The sequence below is a fragment of the Phasianus colchicus genome, chromosome Z (genome assembly GCF_987193195.1).
Source record: "Phasianus colchicus chromosome Z, bPhaCol1.hap1.1, whole genome shotgun sequence".
NCBI classification, from domain to species: domain Eukaryota; kingdom Metazoa; phylum Chordata; class Aves; order Galliformes; family Phasianidae; genus Phasianus; species Phasianus colchicus.
This window is the reverse complement of record NC_143476.1, coordinates 34,253,701-34,271,275: the sequence shown is the minus strand read 5'-3', so window position 1 is coordinate 34,271,275 and position 17,575 is coordinate 34,253,701. Positions and strand designations below refer to the sequence as shown.

At 37.0% G+C, this 17,575-nt stretch overlaps 1 protein-coding gene across 7 annotated transcripts in view; it reads left to right on the top strand.

Moving 5' to 3' along the window:
• Positions 1 to 17,575, top strand: part of ZFYVE16 (zinc finger FYVE-type containing 16) — a 34,757-nt gene that overhangs the window by 5,621 nt on the left and 11,561 nt on the right. For 6 of the 7 annotated variants that reach the window (XM_031603379.2, XM_090132497.1, XM_031603384.2 and 3 more), the window contains 9 exons: positions 1,939 to 2,046; positions 2,236 to 4,364; positions 8,950 to 9,046; positions 9,455 to 9,628; positions 10,418 to 10,563; positions 13,896 to 14,274; positions 14,791 to 14,913; positions 15,003 to 15,158; positions 15,785 to 16,009. In XM_031603379.2, coding sequence (XP_031459239.2) covers positions 1,977 to 2,046; positions 2,236 to 4,364; positions 8,950 to 9,046; positions 9,455 to 9,628; positions 10,418 to 10,563; positions 13,896 to 14,274; positions 14,791 to 14,913; positions 15,003 to 15,158; positions 15,785 to 16,009 — 3,499 coding nt within the window. In that variant the 5' untranslated portion in view covers positions 1,939 to 1,976. The remainder of the gene's footprint in view (positions 1 to 1,938; positions 2,047 to 2,235; positions 4,365 to 8,949; positions 9,047 to 9,454; positions 9,629 to 10,417; positions 10,564 to 13,895; positions 14,275 to 14,790; positions 14,914 to 15,002; positions 15,159 to 15,784; positions 16,010 to 17,575) is intronic. The other variant, XM_090132499.1, reaches the window with a different exon arrangement.

Sequence of the window (17,575 nt, the reverse complement as noted above, 5' to 3'; positions counted from 1 at the left end):
AACCCATTAGCATGCGGGCTCCCACTTCGTGTGTGTGTAGTGAGTTGTAAGGGTCTCCTCCTGGTGGTCGTGGGATGAAGAATCCTCATCTTCCTCGCAAAGGCTTGTATTCTTTCTCCCTGTTAACTTTTGACCCTGTGGGAGGGGCAGCTCCCCCCCCCCTAACCCAGTTTCAGCTTGCCTTGTGGGCATCTAATCACCTCACTTCCAGACGTCCTCCGGCTGTTCTCAAACCTTTATCCTTATGGCCTTCATCCCCCTCATTATCCCAGTCCCAGTGTCTGCCATCCCTTATTTTTCTAACAATTTCTACGTTCTCGCTTCTATAAACTATCTCTAACAACGCCCCTCCCCGCATCCTTAGTCCCTGTGAAGCCTTTTCTACTGTGGGGCCCTTCTCACCCTTGAGATGGGGCAAAAGTGTCTTCTGCTTAGCTATTTGGTGTTATAATCAAATAGTGAATCTATGTGTAATTCAAAATCCCTCATTTGCTAAGAATTAAAAATGCCTTACGTAATCCAGAAGTCTTTTAAAGTGAGGGGTAAAAATAGATGAAATTATTACTTGCCTCTTCCTGGTATATTTTATGATATATCTGAGAATTCTTTGTAAAAGCTTCAGATGTCCCTGTGGTAAATAAAAAAAACTCATTTCAGAGGTAGTCCTTATGTCTTCTTTATTGCTGGTAGCCATCTGTTTTGTTGATGGCTAGATTTTTTGTTTTGCTTTTAAATTATTGTGAATTTTAATGTATTCAGCATTCTGATTACTGTAAATTGAGAACTTAATTTACAGGGATGTAAGTTGGTATTTTATGTACAACTAAGAGTGAAGCAGGATTTACAAGTCCTTGTCAGGACATTGTGCCATGCTAGTGCCTTTCACTTTGTAGACCTGTTCTTAAAAAAAAAAAAGTGGATGACTGTCTATCCTTTTAGAAATTTCCTTTGGCTTTCTGTTGGATTAGGCAAGAGTGACTGCCAACACAAAGACCTGGGGAGCATGGAGCTGGGGAGTCGTGAATGGTCTGTGACTGCTTCTTTTAGTCATGGCTGCTACTCCATTAGTTGTAAAAAGTTGTACCTGAATGTTAAGGATATGTAAGAAATCCCCACAGAGAATAAGCTCAGCATTATGTATTTCTTAAACCTCTGTTTTCTCATAAACCTTCAGTGTTTGTACTTTATATAATCTCTTTTAGTAAATTTTGACCATCAGTTTTGTTAGTGTCCATAAACATGTGCTGTAAGGATGAGATCTGCAGTTTTTCTGTTAATAATATATAAGCTATTTTAGCATGAGCTGTTTTAGCATCTCCCTGAGTAGCAGGAAAACAAGGCAGACCTTCAGAGGTTCTGGTTTCCAGACACAAGAACTAAAGAGATCTGAGTCCCTTTGGGTTACTTTCAGGTAAGGTAGATAGCATCTTGATGATATGACAGGTAATTGATGTTATGGGTATTCAGACATGAAAAAGATGTAGTATTAGGAAGCCTCTCAAAGTGATCAAGAAGGCATAACATCTGGAGACTGAAAGTCTTCATTAAACAAATGGAACAGTGTTTTATGATACAGACTGTGCATTGCAAATTGCTTTGGTGAGTTGCCAGGTATCTAAAATGAAACTTTTTTGTTTCTTAATGCTTTTTTGCAGGTCTCATAGAAGGTTAATGGGTTTTGTGTTCTGAGTAGGGTGGAAATGAACTAAAGTACCATGCTACATTTTTTTTTTCCTGGTCTTGAAGGAAAAATTGAGAGGATTTAAAGGCAAGTCATTGAGCATGAAGTACATACAGGCTGATGGATTGCAGTCATCCGTATAACATTTTATTTTATAGAAAATTTTCATTAAAATACTTTCTGAAAGTTATTGTCTAATAATGGAAACACTTTATGAGTAGCAAAATATGAGCGAATTGTTGCATTTTTCTTTTTAGGTTTGAGAGGCCTAAAGCCAGACTAGAACTTAAATAGAATGGATACATACTTTAAAGCCGCAGTCTGTGACTTGGACAAACTACTGGATGAATTTGAACTGAATACAGGTTAGTAACTGTGCTGCCTTCTACTCCAGTGTGGTAATATTGGCCAAGTGACTGTTATGGGGAATTTGAAAGTAATAAATGGTAAGTTAAAGCTTATGGTAGTGAATAGATGAAATTTGGAGGACGTGCACTGTAGAAACACTTAAATCTTATAAACTTTGCTGTTGATCTCTTTTTTACTTAAAATAGATGAATGCGACCTCTCCAGAGCTCCTCAAAATCCGTGTGATTCAAAACACCATTCCCTTCCTTTGGATTTGGGTTTCTTGCAACGCGTATACCCAACGCAAAAACTACAGGAGAATGCTAACAGCTGTACTGTGTCAGAAGAAATCTCTCAAGCCAGCCACACCAGACCAAATGAAGGGATTCCGAATTGTTCATCGCAAAATGAGAGGAGTGTTTCTGGGCCTGATATTTTGACCATTGTGAACAGTGCTTCTTCAGAAGGAAGTCAGGGTTCAAACCTGGGAAGTAGTATACCTATGTGTGATCTTGTTAGTGACATAAGTAACTTGATCCGTTCAGCAGGTACTAATGTAAATACTCAAAAATTGCAGCCAGGTGACTCTTATTGTAGTGAAGACTGTTTGAGTGGCTTTGGCAAATCTTGCATGCCTCTCTCTGGTTGTGTATTTTCATTGGGTTGCAGAGGTGTTTTATGTACAGAGCAGAATGATGGGGACTCAATGCTACAACATTCAGGACCTCTTAAAACAGAAGAGAGTAATCAATTAGCTTTAAAATCAGATGTTTTTGGTAAAGCAGAGGTTTCAGATCTGTGTGATTATCACTTCACTTTAAAGATACAGTCCTGTATTGAAGTATTTGATCATCTTGAACAAACCGCTCACCCTAATACTACGTGTGTCTCTGAAACATTACAGAATTCAAATGTGTACGATCCCAAAGATGAGACAGCATGTGAAAAATTGCCTTCTGAGCCACAAGATGGAAGCACGTGCTCTCCAGTGAGCGAAGAGATACATGGAGGAAATACTGCAGAATGTGTAACCTTGGAAGATCAGTGTAAAATGGAATCCATGCCTTCAGGTTTGCCACATAGACATCAGTTGGACAAAAACCATGGAACATTGCCTGAAAGTCATGCTTTACAAGGCTCTACGTGTCAAACAGGGGCTGAAGTAGAACTAGAAGAGCAAATTACAGAAGAGAATGTGGATAGTGAAAAAGTTGCTGAAGAAGTACTAAACAGTGCTTTACCTTTATGTGAATCAGTCGAGGTTGTCCAGACATCACTGCCAGATCTTCCACCACTTCCTGTATCCCCATATGGTTCCTCAGTTGTAACAGAAGAAAAAGTTAATTCTCTACCTCAGAATGAAATAGCAGAGGTTATTAGTGACACTTTAACAACTGATCTCTCTGATTGTGAGTCCTGCAAAGAGACTGACTTTCATGAACAGGAAGGATATTTATCTAAAATCAACCAAATTATTGTAGAAAAAAGAGATGAAGAGACATGTAATACCAAGAATGTAATTGATGATAGTGATTCTGATCAAGTCAAAGCTATTGATTCTACTTTTATGGAATATGAAGGTGAGCCATATGGTGTTGATATAGACTGTTACTATGATGAAAGTATTAGCCAAACTGTAGCTGACTTTACTGCTGTGGAGAGTATTATTGAAAGTAATACTCTTGTAAGTGATGCAGAGCTTGATGAATTCTTGTATGGGCAAAGTCATCTGTCCAGTTCATTGAATTCTTTAAGCAATAGTTATAACTTAATGGCAGCTGACACAGAAGTGAATTTGAGAAATGAGAACCTGGATTTCACACAGGTTACTGAAGAACATGCTCTGACAAAACTGGAGGATATAAGTAGCATTAGTAGTAATCTTGAAGTCTCTCTTGCTGCCCATAAGTTGAAACCTCCACCAGAGGAGAGTGCATTTCATATTCAAAATGTGACTGAGCACGATAGTGAGGCACAAGTTTCAAAGCTTCCTACTGAAGGCGCAAGACCAAAGCTGTTGTGTGACAGTACACAAGGAGATGTTGGTCAGAGACAACTGAATCAAACACATGTGCTTGAGAAAGCAGTTACTCCAGAAGCTCCCTTCTCAAGGAACAGCATTACTTCTGATGAAAATTCTGAACCTGCGGGAGAAAGTGGCACTGAAGCAGGAAAAAGTCAAACTTTTCAAAGTGTAGAATCACTAAAAACACCTGCAGCTCTTCTGCAGAAACAACCGATGTGGGTTCCTGATTCAGAGGCACCCAACTGCATGGACTGTCAAGTGAAGTTCACGTTTACAAGAAGACGACATCACTGCCGTGCATGTGGAAAAGTAAGTTGTTGGTGAGGGATCCTTTTGTTACTGTAAACAAATTTACTCTGATTTAGGGATAACTGGAATGCAAAGAAGAAAGATGAATTATGTCAGCATTGTAAGGTTTTTTGTTTGTTTTTTTTTCTAAATTTTTGGACTCTTGAAGTCTTTTTTTACTTATTGTAGTCTTTTCTTTTTTGAAACTAAGAACATTTTCTTTGCATACCTTTGCTTCATCTTCAATTACTGGCTAGGCTACTGCTTTTCTTGTAACATGGAAGATGTGACACTGTAACAATCACTGCAGTGCACACTGAATCAGTTTATTACTTACTTTAGATTAAGCTTAAGTATTTAGGCATCAAAAATTTAGGCAGTGATGGTAATTAGAATTCAGAAAAGTGATTATGATAGGTGTAAAACAATATCTATTACTTTGTAAGAGTATATGTTCTTTCAGGAGCTGTTACAGAAGCAGCCATGCAAAGGACTTATAGTCTGTTGTGCACTTTGTTTAAATGTCTGCACAGTTTCCCAAGGGAGTTGTCAAGGAGGGCAGAGGGAAGTATGCTGCATCTGATCTGTGAATGGTACTCGCTAACTGAGCAAGTAATCTGTAGACTTTTCTATTTTTCCAGCCTATGGTTGTCTGCAGTGAGTAAATAATGCTGAAGCTTATTTTTAATCAAAAATAAACTTCTTTGTGAGCTATTGCAGCTTATGTGCTGGTGCATAAATACAAATATGATACTAATGGAACTGATTTTTTTTTTTTCAGTGTTCCTCTGCAGCTTTATGGATGAGGAGATGGTGCAAAGGCTAGACTTACTAGCTTCTTTCATCTCATTTTAAAAGACATCTGGAGTGGCTTGTTTATTTGTTTTTCTGTGGAGTCCCTCTTCTAGTACCGTGTATTGAAAGCATAGTCCCTATTTTCTTCTGTCACAGCAGACCTATAGAAAGTGTAGATCTGCAGTGGGGTGCTGACAGAATGAAGTTCTTATTGTGACATGCTAGGTGTTATTGAACTCAGGCAGTTACATAACCTACTAAAATTTTATGACTGTTTAAAATACGGTTCTTTAGAGTCTGGCTTTGAACTTATTGAAGTTCTTGTTTATATTCACTATGAAGCTTATTCCCTGTCTTCTGGAGGGTGTTTCTATTCCTATCTCCAGTACTCGCTGCTGCTTGTAGCTAACTCCTGTTACTGTTAATCCTGTGTGTTAACAGCAGAGTGTCTTTGCATAAGACCAAAGTAATTCAGGGTGCTACACAATGCTTGTGCATTCAGAAAAAGAGTGAAGGCAGTAGAGATGTAACTGTTAGAGATAACAGTGCTAAGCAGCTATAACTGTCATAGGTTTTCTGAACGTGCAATACTGTTTTGCTACTTGTTTTTAAAAACAAAGTCTACTTTTTTCATGGACCCACATTGAGTTGCAGTGTTTGCTGCCAGCTTGAGGAGGAACAGTAGAAATTCACAGTTGTTCTCTGTGAAGTGTCCTAGAATTGTTAAATTTTTATGTAGTCCTATAGATTTATTATTATCAGGGAAAGTGTCAAAACTTGGGAAGTCTGGTTTCTATGTTGGAGGAATGTGTAAGGTAGCAATAATGCCTGCTTTTTCTCCCATCTTCAGCACACAAGGTTAAATTCTCATCTCCATTTATTTAATTGTTTGCTTTTTGATGTGGTACATTTTCTCTTTATAGCCCTACTAGATTTAATTTTGTTGCTCAGTAGACTCATTTTCATAGCCATTGCTCTGTTGCATTATCTGTCCTTTAGTTTGCTTCCACCTCTTGTTTCTTGTGCATTGAGATTGAGTTGCTGCCTTTGTTGAGGGTCCTGATGGCACCAAGTGTAAGACAGTGGCATCTGGATTGTTGTGTTGCTCAGGATTTGAAGCCCTAAGGTTGAGATCAGCTGATTAGCAATTGATCCCTTCCAGTTACATTCTTTAACTTTACTAAACATGAGCATTTTCAGGTGAGATAAATTAATTAATATGCAAGCATTAATTGTTATGGATATGATATTAACATGGAAGCAACTGGAATGTTTATTTTATTGTCTTGCACTGATCAAATGTGACTCTTAGAATGGCTTTTCCTACTTAAAGGACTTCACTTGTAATAGCTTTTATTTTTCTTCTGTTGTTCTGTTTCTTCTTTATTTGTTTTCCTAGAGATAATCAGGAGTAGCAGAGTTAGCTTTGCTTCCACCTAAGTGTGATAAAGATTAGAGGGCTTCTGTCAGACCAAGGTTTTGAAAGTTGTTTTTTGTGAAAAGGCTAATGTTGCTTCTGGAATCCTTACATAGCTGAAAATGATACTGCTTGAAAACTTGCTAGTCCACCTTGCAAGAAAAGCAGTAGATATTTGTGGAAACGTGCAAAAAAATTAGAAACGGAATTCTGTGATGGAGACTGTAGAGGTATGGTTTGGGTTGAGAAGGTGCTTTTCCCATCCCCAACTCTCCTTTAAACCAGACAGGATATATATTCTGCTCGTGTAGAAAACAGTATTCTGTTCAAAGCGGTTTTCATGCTCTTCGGATGCTGTGCTGAAGGGACTAACAAGATGGCAAGTAATGGTGCTTTTTTTTTTTTTTTTTCTGGCACAGTTGAGACTACTCCAGCCAGTGTAATTCCTGAGACAGTGTTGGTAAATAGTTGGGAAGCACTGAGCCCTGGTTTGGATAGTTGTCCAAGAGTTAGCCTGGAATCTGAGAATAGAGTGCCTCAGTGCAGTGGCACTGCTGTGAGACAAATGGGTCAAGAATGGTTCCTGCTGATCTAAGAATAGATGGTTCCAACCATGCCCTGAATCTTAATGAGAGATGGTAGTAGTTATCTTCAAAGACAGCATTAAGGCAATAGAACAGATGAGTCTCATCTCTGGGGTTCAGTACTTGTTTACATCATTCTGGTTTTTCCTATAAAGCAGTTACAAGATTAAGAGAAGTAGGAGTGAATTTGAGAATGAACTGGTGCAATTTATTTTTATTATGCCAGATAAGCATTTTAATATCATTAGTAATCAGTTGTCTTCTTTGTTGCTGTTCTTCTTTGAGTACATGTTTCCTTCCTTATTTTTCCTGAAGGTTCCGAGATACTGTCATAGACATCTTGCATGAAAGATGGATGATATAGGCTTGAATATTAAATTGCAGAGGGCCTAGAATTAAATATATATGTATTTCTTGGAAGAGTCTGTTAATCACTGTGCTATTACGTACCAGCTGCTTCCATCTATGATCTTAAAAACAAAAAACCTGATCTGTGGGCATCTGTCCTTACGTAACTAGATCAGCCCACAGCAGAACGTTTTTATGGGCTATTTGTTCTCCTGCCTGTATCTCAGAGAGTACTGGGAAGAGGTGAGTTCGTAGCTGAATAACAGAAGCATTTTTCACCATCTGCAGAAGGCTGGCTTTGTAGACTTCTAAGGAATGCTTTGGGCCAACAGAAATGCTTGACAAATTTTAGACTGTGCTGAGTAGTTGAAAATAACAAGTTACGGATCACAGTTTATTTTCTGTGTAAAACAATCTCTACTTGTATTCCACCTGTATCCCTGGGCTAAACAACTAGTACAGTCTATTCTTTCTTAACATTTCAAACTAAAATGTTCCTTCTTTGTAAGATGAACATTCTCTAGACTATTGAGGATTGAATAAAATACTTTCGAAAACACAATACAGTACCAGCTTTTAAGAAAAGATACTTGGGCTTGTTAAACAAGACCAAGAATAACTTGGAATATTGTTTTACCTTAATTGTAAATTGAAGGATCCAGAGGAAAAAAAAAAAAAAGAAAAGAAAAAGAAAAGAAAAGAAATAAAGTATTACTGCATTTTCAGCAGCCTTCCTTGGAGGCAGTCTTGATGGAAATACGCAAAGTAGCATTTTTAGGTTTTGTGCAGAATTCAGCCAGAATTCTTCAGTCATGAAGGTGATGGTAAACTTCCTTGTGCTTTAAAACTAACAAAAACAACAACTTAAAAAAAAAAAAAAAAGTGTTCAACTCTTTGGCGTTTAGTTTAGTTTAGTTCTTCAGAGATTTTCAGCTGGTGCATTTCCTTAGGGTCACGAGTGTTAGCATGGCATGGTAGGCTTCCCTATTAGGAAGTTCTGTAGATCATAAGGATTCCCCAAAAAAGTGACAAGTTTGTTTGGCTGAGAGTAGAATGATGACACATGGTGCCTAGTTAATGCTACAGAGCTGTGCTACAGCATAGTGTTCCTGAGTGTTTCCGAAAAGTGATAGGATGTAGCCTTTTTCAAAAATTTGTAGCGTGGATAGATTGCGTGCAGTTCTGGGAAACAGGGTAAGAACTCAAAAAGCAGACTTCAGACCAAACCATGAAGTTTTTAATCTTAATAAAACCCTTTCAGTTCTGGTAATTTCCCTTCTCTCAACACAGAAACATATTGTAAGAAAATGTGCTAAAGCTCCTCTTCTTCCATATTGCTGAAAATATTTTATGTATGCTTTATTATCTAATTAAAATTAGATGAAATAATATAATAGAAATCTAACTCAGGAAATATTGGGACTCTGCTTGTAATATTTATTTCAATCTTTTTCTTGTTCAGGTTTTTTGTGGTGGTTGTTGCAAACGAAAGTGCAAACTACAGTACATGGAGAAGGAAGCAAGAGTCTGTACTCGCTGCTATGATAATATTAATAAAGGTAAAAAAGGTTTGGATCTTTTTGAATAACTGTAGTAATAATTAAAAAAATAATATGTACAGATAGTATCTTTAATTTGCATGCTTTTTGGCAAGCTTCCATGCTTCAATTGGGTCATTGGTGGCAGGAGTCCAAGAAAAGAGATTTTTGATCCATCATGTAGTCTTCTACATGTCGAAGGCCAGATTGAAAATCAATAAAATTGAATTTTTCTTCTGTGCAATAGCTTGAGCATTCAATTTACACAAGTAGCTCACTAAATCATGCACTGTTGTTGCAAAAAAAAAAAAAAAAAAAAAAGAAAGAAAGAAAAAAACCCAAAACCCTAAGCACTGCACGCTAAAATTATTGCTTTTTTTTTTTATGTTTAAAAGTTTAAAGCAAACAATTTTTTATTTTTTAATTTAGCACAGGCATTTGAAAGGATGATGAGTCCAACAGGTCCTGTCCCTAATTCCAGTGTCTCCTCTGAGAATGCTTCTGCTCCACCTCTGCAGGAAGCCTGTATAACTGGTAATGACAGCTGCCCCTTATTTTCTTCACCATTACCCATTTCAGCACTTAAACAATCTGATAATGAAGGTATGTTTAACACAGTATATTTTAACTAACGTTTTTTCAAGATCTGCTTGGGAAGAGTTGTTTATTATATCATGGATATTATGTATATTGTGTACTATGTGGATATAGTATTGAACAGAAATTCTGTGAATTGGGACTCAAGAAACATACTCTTAGTTCTGAGTTCAGACTTCATGAGCTTGACAACATCTGTCTTGCATCCACATTTCATAAATGGAGGTTGTCCTTTTTCTATGTTTATACTGTAATTACTTTGTTCAGTTCAGATATTACTTTCCTAATTTTTAATACTGCTCAGGAGACATCTGTCATACATTTTTTACAGTAAACAAAAGTACTTCTTAAGGAAAAGGTAAGAAACAGTACAAGTTCATTCTCAGTAAACATAAACGTTTAGCCACTGAGCAGTCTTTGTTCCACTATTACTAAATACCTGACTTTCATCAATGAAAATAATTTTTCAAACATTAATTAGCTTTTTTTTTAAAATGTTTCATCACCTAGTAAGCATTTTATTCATATCTTCTGACAAGGGGATGGTTGACAAAGAAGTTTTGATATGTAGCATGATAAGATATAGCATGACAGTTTCCTCTGCTATGATGAACTGTTTTTTCCATGTATTTACCTAATAGGATTGTGGCTGGAGTCAAGCTGTTTACGTGTGCTTGGTTTCAGTTAACAAATTCTCTATGTACCTGATGTGAGAAAGGCCTCTGAATATGTGTCTCTTTTAGTTATTAGGACAGTAAAGTAATACAGTCAGTGTTTTTTCTCAACCTATCCTAGAGTTGTGCCCCAAAGAACAGAAGAGAGTTTGGTTTGCAGATGGTATTTTGCCAACTGGTGAAGTGGCATATACAACAAAGCTTTCATCTGGAGCAAAGAGGTCATCCCAGGACACAATATGCTCTGATGTGCCAGAGCTGCATATGGTATGATTAAGAATTGTGTGTAGAATGCATGAATTCTGCTGAAATAACTTTGTTCCATATTGATTAGGACGTACATGAACTTCAAAAATGATGTAGTAGAAAATACTAAAAATCAAGATTATTCTGTAAAGTATTTGATTAACTACTGTTATGAAGGTGTCTTCAGCCATTTGTCATTACTATGCTTATTTTTCTGTCAGTGGTTTGATATAATTTTACGTGTTTCCTAAGTTGGTCCTACAAAAAGTTGCTTCATGTAATACAATGCTGTATTATAGGGTGCAGCAAAATTAGTTTACTGCTTCTAATGAGAACAGGTACTGAACTAATACGGGAGTAAAGTTTTAAAAAAATATCATATTCATAGTGTTAAACTAGCCATGCTTGACAAGAGAGGTCTAAAGGAGTAATGTAAATTTGCTGTGGAAAAGTTTGGAGATATTCTTTATCTGGAGCTTTTTTAAAATGAGATACAGTTCTGAAACACTGTCTCGAGTCATGACAGTGTTCAAGAGTTTTAAAAACAATTAGTAAAGTTAGTAATCAGACCAGATCCATGTTACAAGTATATGGAGTTTCAGCAGTTGTGTGTTGCATTATCATGTAAATCAGCCTTCATTCATGAGTAATTGTCAATGGTTTATGGGCTGATTTGGCCCGGTTCTGTGACTGGGGGGGTGGAGAGAGCCATGGGTCCATGTCTCCAGGAAGGGGAAAGAGATGGGCCCCAAAAATAACAGCAGCAACCATCTGAGGAGAAACAAACTAATTTACTAAAGAAGCTATTGGAATACAAGATAACACACTATAATAGAATATAGTACAATATAATTAGAATAGTAGCTAATCAATCAGATATAATGAGAGAAAGAGTGTCTGAAAGCTGAAGGCTTTACACTAGTGCAGTGGTGATGCGTGTGGTCAGGATGAGCAGCAGGGAAGAGAGCCTGATCCTGTGACCTTGCCAGGGGCTTTATCTCCTCTCTGAATGCAAAGTCCTCTGGTGTATGCAGTTCTTCTTCTCTTCTGGGACAGTTACCCAGAATTGGAGCATTAACTCTTCAACTCCCAGTGCACTACACGATGTTATGATGTAGAATACCAATAACCAGAAGTCATAAAACAAGAACTAATAAATAACAGGAAGTACGGTTTCATTTGAAAAAGGATCCCAATAAGATGTGGGTCAAATCTGTTTTTTGTAGAGCCTGTGGTCCTCAGGAATTGTTTACAGTGACAGTAAGGAAGTGCTGGCATTTTTATGGGGTAGTCATGCCTTACACTTCTTTGTAAAAAAAAAAAAAAAAAAAAAAAAAAAAAAAAAAAAGAAAAAAAGTCTGCAGTGGGGGAAATACTGCTGATATTGCTGATGAAAACTTGTCATAGTTTGAGAAGTTAATCATGCAACACTCCTCCCTTCCCATGGGAGAAGTTGGGGGAGAAAGAGGAAGAGCTGGAAATCATGTGAGAATAGCTGACTCTGCTAGAAGCACAGGAAGTGCACCTGGCACTGTTCTTTAAGCATCAAACGGCCTGCTGCATGTTGTTATGGTGTGGGATACTTAAAACCAGGACAAAATATTGCCAGAAAAGGTCATCAAGAGGTAATTAAAAGAAGTTAGGCATCAGTAAGAAATTAAAAAAAAAAAAAATCCTTTCCATATGATAAACATAAGTCAAATAGCTAACTTAAGTGACAGAGAGATGGAGAACTGAATGCAGAAATTGTCTGTCCTGGACTGTGCTATTTATCTTTGTACCAGAAGAGGTTTAGGTTAGACTTAAGGAAGAACTTTTTCTCTCAGAGAGTGGTCAGGCACTGGAATGGCCTGCCAAGGGAGGAGGTGAAGTCGCCATCCCTGGCAGTGTTCAAGAGGCATCTGGGCGAGGAGCTGCAAGATCTGGTTTAGTAGCTTGTGGTAGCAGTGGTAGTGTGAAGATGGTTGGACTAGATGATCTTATAGGTCATTTCCAACCTTGTGATTCTGTGATTCTATAATCATACTCACTGATAATAAAAAGGGTAACATTTTTCACAGTGAAGGCAGATAGATTCTGAATATTAAAATGACAGGTGTCATTTGCCACAAATTGCAGAATTAGGAGTGTATGAGTGGCTGAACTTACTAATGTTACTTCTACTGCTATCTCAATTACAAAAAGGAAGACTTAAGGTCAGTGATCGGTCTTAAGAAAGTACTTAAGTAGTTGTTTAAAAAATGAAGTAAATTGGAGGGAACACAAGTGGAAAATTGTCATGACAATAAATGTATCCCTCTTGTTTCCAGAACCTAGCAGTTCTTGCTCTACTCATCATAGTAACCAAAAGATACAACCTGTCTTCTGTTTTGATGAGAGTAGGTTATTTTCACTTACGGAAGATAAACGGTGTCTAAAATTAAAAGCATCATGAACAAAGAAACAGTGAGTTGATGGTTCTCTTGTACAGCTTTAGGAACTCAGACAAAACTGCTATGTTGCAGCTCCTAAGCTGTGGATGTCCTTTACTAGGTAGCATGTAATCCTGAGCATGCTGCCTCAGACTGCTGTGAAGGCCAAAAGTATAAAGTGATCTGCAAAGCCAGCAAGTGAATTTGTGGGAAAGGAGTTTAGTAGAGGCTGTTTTAGTCACACTTCTTTCTCTCTCATCTTCTGGCACGTGTTCTCTAAGCAGGAGATCTGATGAAAGCTGAGGGCATGCCAGGAGAATTAATACAGGACAAGCATAGTGTTGTTGCATTTTTATCTTGTTACAATTCAATCTTTCCTGCTGAAACAGTGTGCAAATCTACAGGGATTTACAATGTGATGACTCAATATATTTCACATCCACCTTTGTTTTGATGACAGTTCATTTCATAATGTGACTGCACTCTTGGTTTATTGTATGCATTTCACTGAGGGAGCAGCATAGGTTTGACACCAAACCAAAAATGAGTTGAACTGTACAATGCTAGACTTGGCTGTTGTTTCCAAGTGAAGAAACAGTAATACTAATGGGTTGCTCAAGGGATACTTACTTTATTGTTGATTTTTGTTAAATCTGGCTATATGCTAAAATGATCTACAGCACTGTGAGAATTCTGTATTACCAAACAAATAAAATAGCAATTCATCTTCACCTTAAATGGGGGCTGATGTGACCTTTAAGAACAAGGGGGAATGCAAGACCCACAGTAGATTTGGTGAGTTACTTCTTGAATAAATAATTAATTTCCTGTCAATTTGGTAGATTTCTTAGTCCTTTTCTTTCTTCTAGAATGCTATCATGGAAGTTATAGAAGTTATAGTTTGTTGTGAAACTAGAGTATAGATCTTCTTTATTCTCATAGGATGCAAATGCAGAGGAAGATGATATACCAACCGATGTAAATTCAAAACCAAAAGAAGAAATGGATGTTATTACAAAAACAGAGGGATTATGTCCTTCTTTTCCTTCAGAGGATGCACAACAAACCATTTCCAGCCAGAGTGAGATGACTGATAGTGATAAATCTCTAATTCCAGACACTAAAGAGTGTTCTTCCACCATGGAATCTGAGAAGACTAGAACTAACATAGTAGATCGGGCTAAAAGTGATATGCCTGTTAGTCCCACAAGTTACAGAGCACTTTGTGGTGTTGAAAACTGTGTTCGGAAAGACGTCAGCCTTCTTCCAGATGGTGATAAACTGCCACCGCTTCTGCTTGCCATGGGTGAAAAAGGAAAAGGTAAACAATTGTCAGTACTGCGTCACCAGATGCAGGATTTATAAATGTGAATTTTAGTACAGTAATGCAACTTTAACCTCTCATCTGTGCTGCACGTTGGATTGTTCGTTAATTAAAAATGAGTTATTAAAATGTGAGTATATTATGAAAATAACAATCACATAAACCCATTATAGCAGTGATTGTTTTCACTGTAACTAACAGCAATATGTGAGTTGAAGAAACAACACAGACAATATGAATAACTACCAAATAACTAGTAGCCCCAGATCATGCTTTTGTTATAAATGACTGCTTTATTTTTGTATGGCCTTTGAATCTTTTGGTAAGCTACTGAATAGAATACGTGGTTGATCCACAACTTGTTCTTGAACTTCTTCTAAGTTTGAGAATAATTAAAAGCTTTTTAAGGTAGGAAAGTAATGACAGCCTTTCATATACTGTCATCTGATTTTTTTTTTTTATTTTAGGTAGTTGGCTGGCATGTTGAACTAAATCAGATATTAATTTCTTTAGATCCGTTAGTGGAAGAACATCTGTCACACCAACTGGTCGCCCTGCTTCTTGAGAAAGGAGGTGCCAGACCATTAACTTTTATCCTAAATGCAAACTTGCTTGTGAATGTCGAGTTAATATCTTGTAAGTAGTGTGCATTTTCTTTTCCACTAAATCTATTTTTCTGATTGTAAAGATCAGCATTACTGTGGTCTCTGTCTTTTTAATTGAAGATTCTTCAGAAAAATGCTGGTACTTCTCAACAAACGGGCTACACGGTTTGGGGCAGGCAGAAATTGTAGTTCTGTTGCAGTGTTTGCCAGATGAGAAGACTTTTCCTAATGAAATATTCAAATTATTTATTGACATCTATAAGAATGCAGTAAAAGGTACGTAATCATGTCTGACATTATGCTATGATATTTTCTTGTTTGTCTTCAAAGTTGGAAGTTTGTGCAATTTTTATGCGTTTATAGGTATCTGATCTGGTTGAAAAACTTTTCAGTGTTTAGCCTTTGTTTCTAAATAAACAACAGAAAGAAAATGTACCTTTCTCTGGCTCAAATACTCCTGTAAATATCTAGTTAGCATTTTCTGTAACTGTTCTTAATACATATGGTCTTGGAGATTCTGTGCATAAGTCCCTGTATCTATGGCTTAGGATATCTGGGACTTCATTGTATGTACAGTATACATAATTGCAGTATACATAAAGATGAATGTGAAGTCTGTTAATTGAAGTTCATCAACTGAGGTGTACCAGAACATTGTATACTTCAGGGTTTTTGATATTCTGGGGGAAAAAAAAGTCTGCTTTCATTTTCAAGTCTATCTAGGTAATAAGTGTGTAGAATATTTCTGTGGGGTTAGATGTCTCTCAGGTTTTTGGGAAGATATGAGATATACTTTGTGATTTGCAAGTCTCTAATGAAGGGATGATGGTAGTAGTTTTCTTCACAATAGCATGTTATTTTTTTAAGAAGCACCAACACTCTTTCTCACCCTCTTTCAACAGGGAAGTTAATAAGAAACATGGAAAATGTTACGTTCAGTGAAAATTTTCTCAGTAATGAAGACCATGGAGGATTCCTGTTTGTTTCACCTACTTATCAGAAACTAGATGATTTAATGCTACCAGATAACCCTTTTCTTTGTGGCATTCTAATCCATAAGCTGGAAATACCCTGGGCAAAAGTTTTTCCGATTCGGTTAATGTTGAGATTGGGAGCAGAATATGGGGGTAAGTTTTAGTACTTCAAATAGCTTCAAATAGTATAAATATAAAACTTCCTCTGAAAAACATAACTTTAGTAGTCAAAGAAAATATTCAAAACTACATTTGCAGTATTTCATATTACTCTTGCATAAGGCTGAAGTTCTATATGCAAGAACTGTTGGTCCTGTTGAGACACCTGGAAATTTACAATATTCTGCTACACTTACTTGGTTCTTTCTTATGTTAGCTGAAGGTGGTTAGACTTAAAAACCAAGTCTGACACTTTAAAAAAATTAAAAGTTTGACTTCTCTTGTCACTGGAGAAAGTTTTGAAGGCAAGTTCACCTGCCTAATTGTCAATTTTGAAAAAAAAAACAAAAGCAAAAACAGAAATGGAATACGTGGGTAAAATATTAGTGCTTCATTAAATGGATAGATGTCTTAATTACTTTAAACGATAACATACTAGTTAGCTCACTTGAAATCTCAGTATTGAAAAATGTCGAAGTCATTCTCTCAAAATGAGGTGTAGGGAAAAGTACATAGTGTATATACCACAGGTTGTGCAGTCAGAAGGCCTCGCATTCAGCAGTCTCTTTGCTGCTTTACGTGACTACTCTCCGCTCCCCCAGTTAGATCTTTACTCACTCTGCTCCAAGCTCACTGGAGGAAACTATTTTTACAAATCAGTATTGCCTTCAAAAGCAGATAAAACTCGCACAAGACCTGAAAGTAGAAGCTACCCTAAATACCTTCTAAAGTTGCTTGTGTGCTTTTTTTGAATAAACAGGCACTAATTCAGAGGTATAAGTACTGTTTTGTTTCCTGTTGTGTTGCCCCTTATTATTTGGAGACCAGGAGTTTTGGAAGGGTGCAACATGCAGATGTTACTTAAGTGGGATGAATTTCAAAAATATCATACTCAACTTTCTGACATTAAATGGGCTTTTGATAAATAAAGAGTACCTTTTTAGAAGCATCAGGTCTATAAAAATGCATCATTCACTTGTTTGTGGGTTTGAGTGAATAGTGGAGTTCTGCTGTCCAAGCTTCTGCCTGGGAGTTGACAAGGGTGGTATCTTCTTTGTCATACTTTTCTCTTATAAATTTAATTGACATTTTTGTACTAGCCATGCACTTCCTTGGACTGATCTCATGATCTTGATTTTTGCACTGTTTATTTTACTTTCAAATGACTTCATGTGATGATGTGTTGGTCTCCTGATCTCTTTCCCTAATTTCCAACTGCATGTTTTCTACTACAGCCACGGGACTGCAATGCAATTAGAAGCTTATCATTTCGTATGGACCACTTCATTCTTGTTTATTAATGCTAAGTGGTACTTCAGTTCATTCTGCAACATTAATATAAAATTGGATATTACTTATATAGTACTTGTGTTTAAGAAAGTATTGAACCTTGCAGCCCCTCTCACTACTGGTAACACAAAGACTGAACCAAGGGTGTTTCCTTTCAGCTCACCCTTTGCAAGAAACATAGCTGGTCAATCACAGAGAAAGAAGCTGCAGGTCTGTGCCACAAGATTTCTGCTGCCTGGGAAGTGACTCTAGAGTAGTAGAGATATTGCA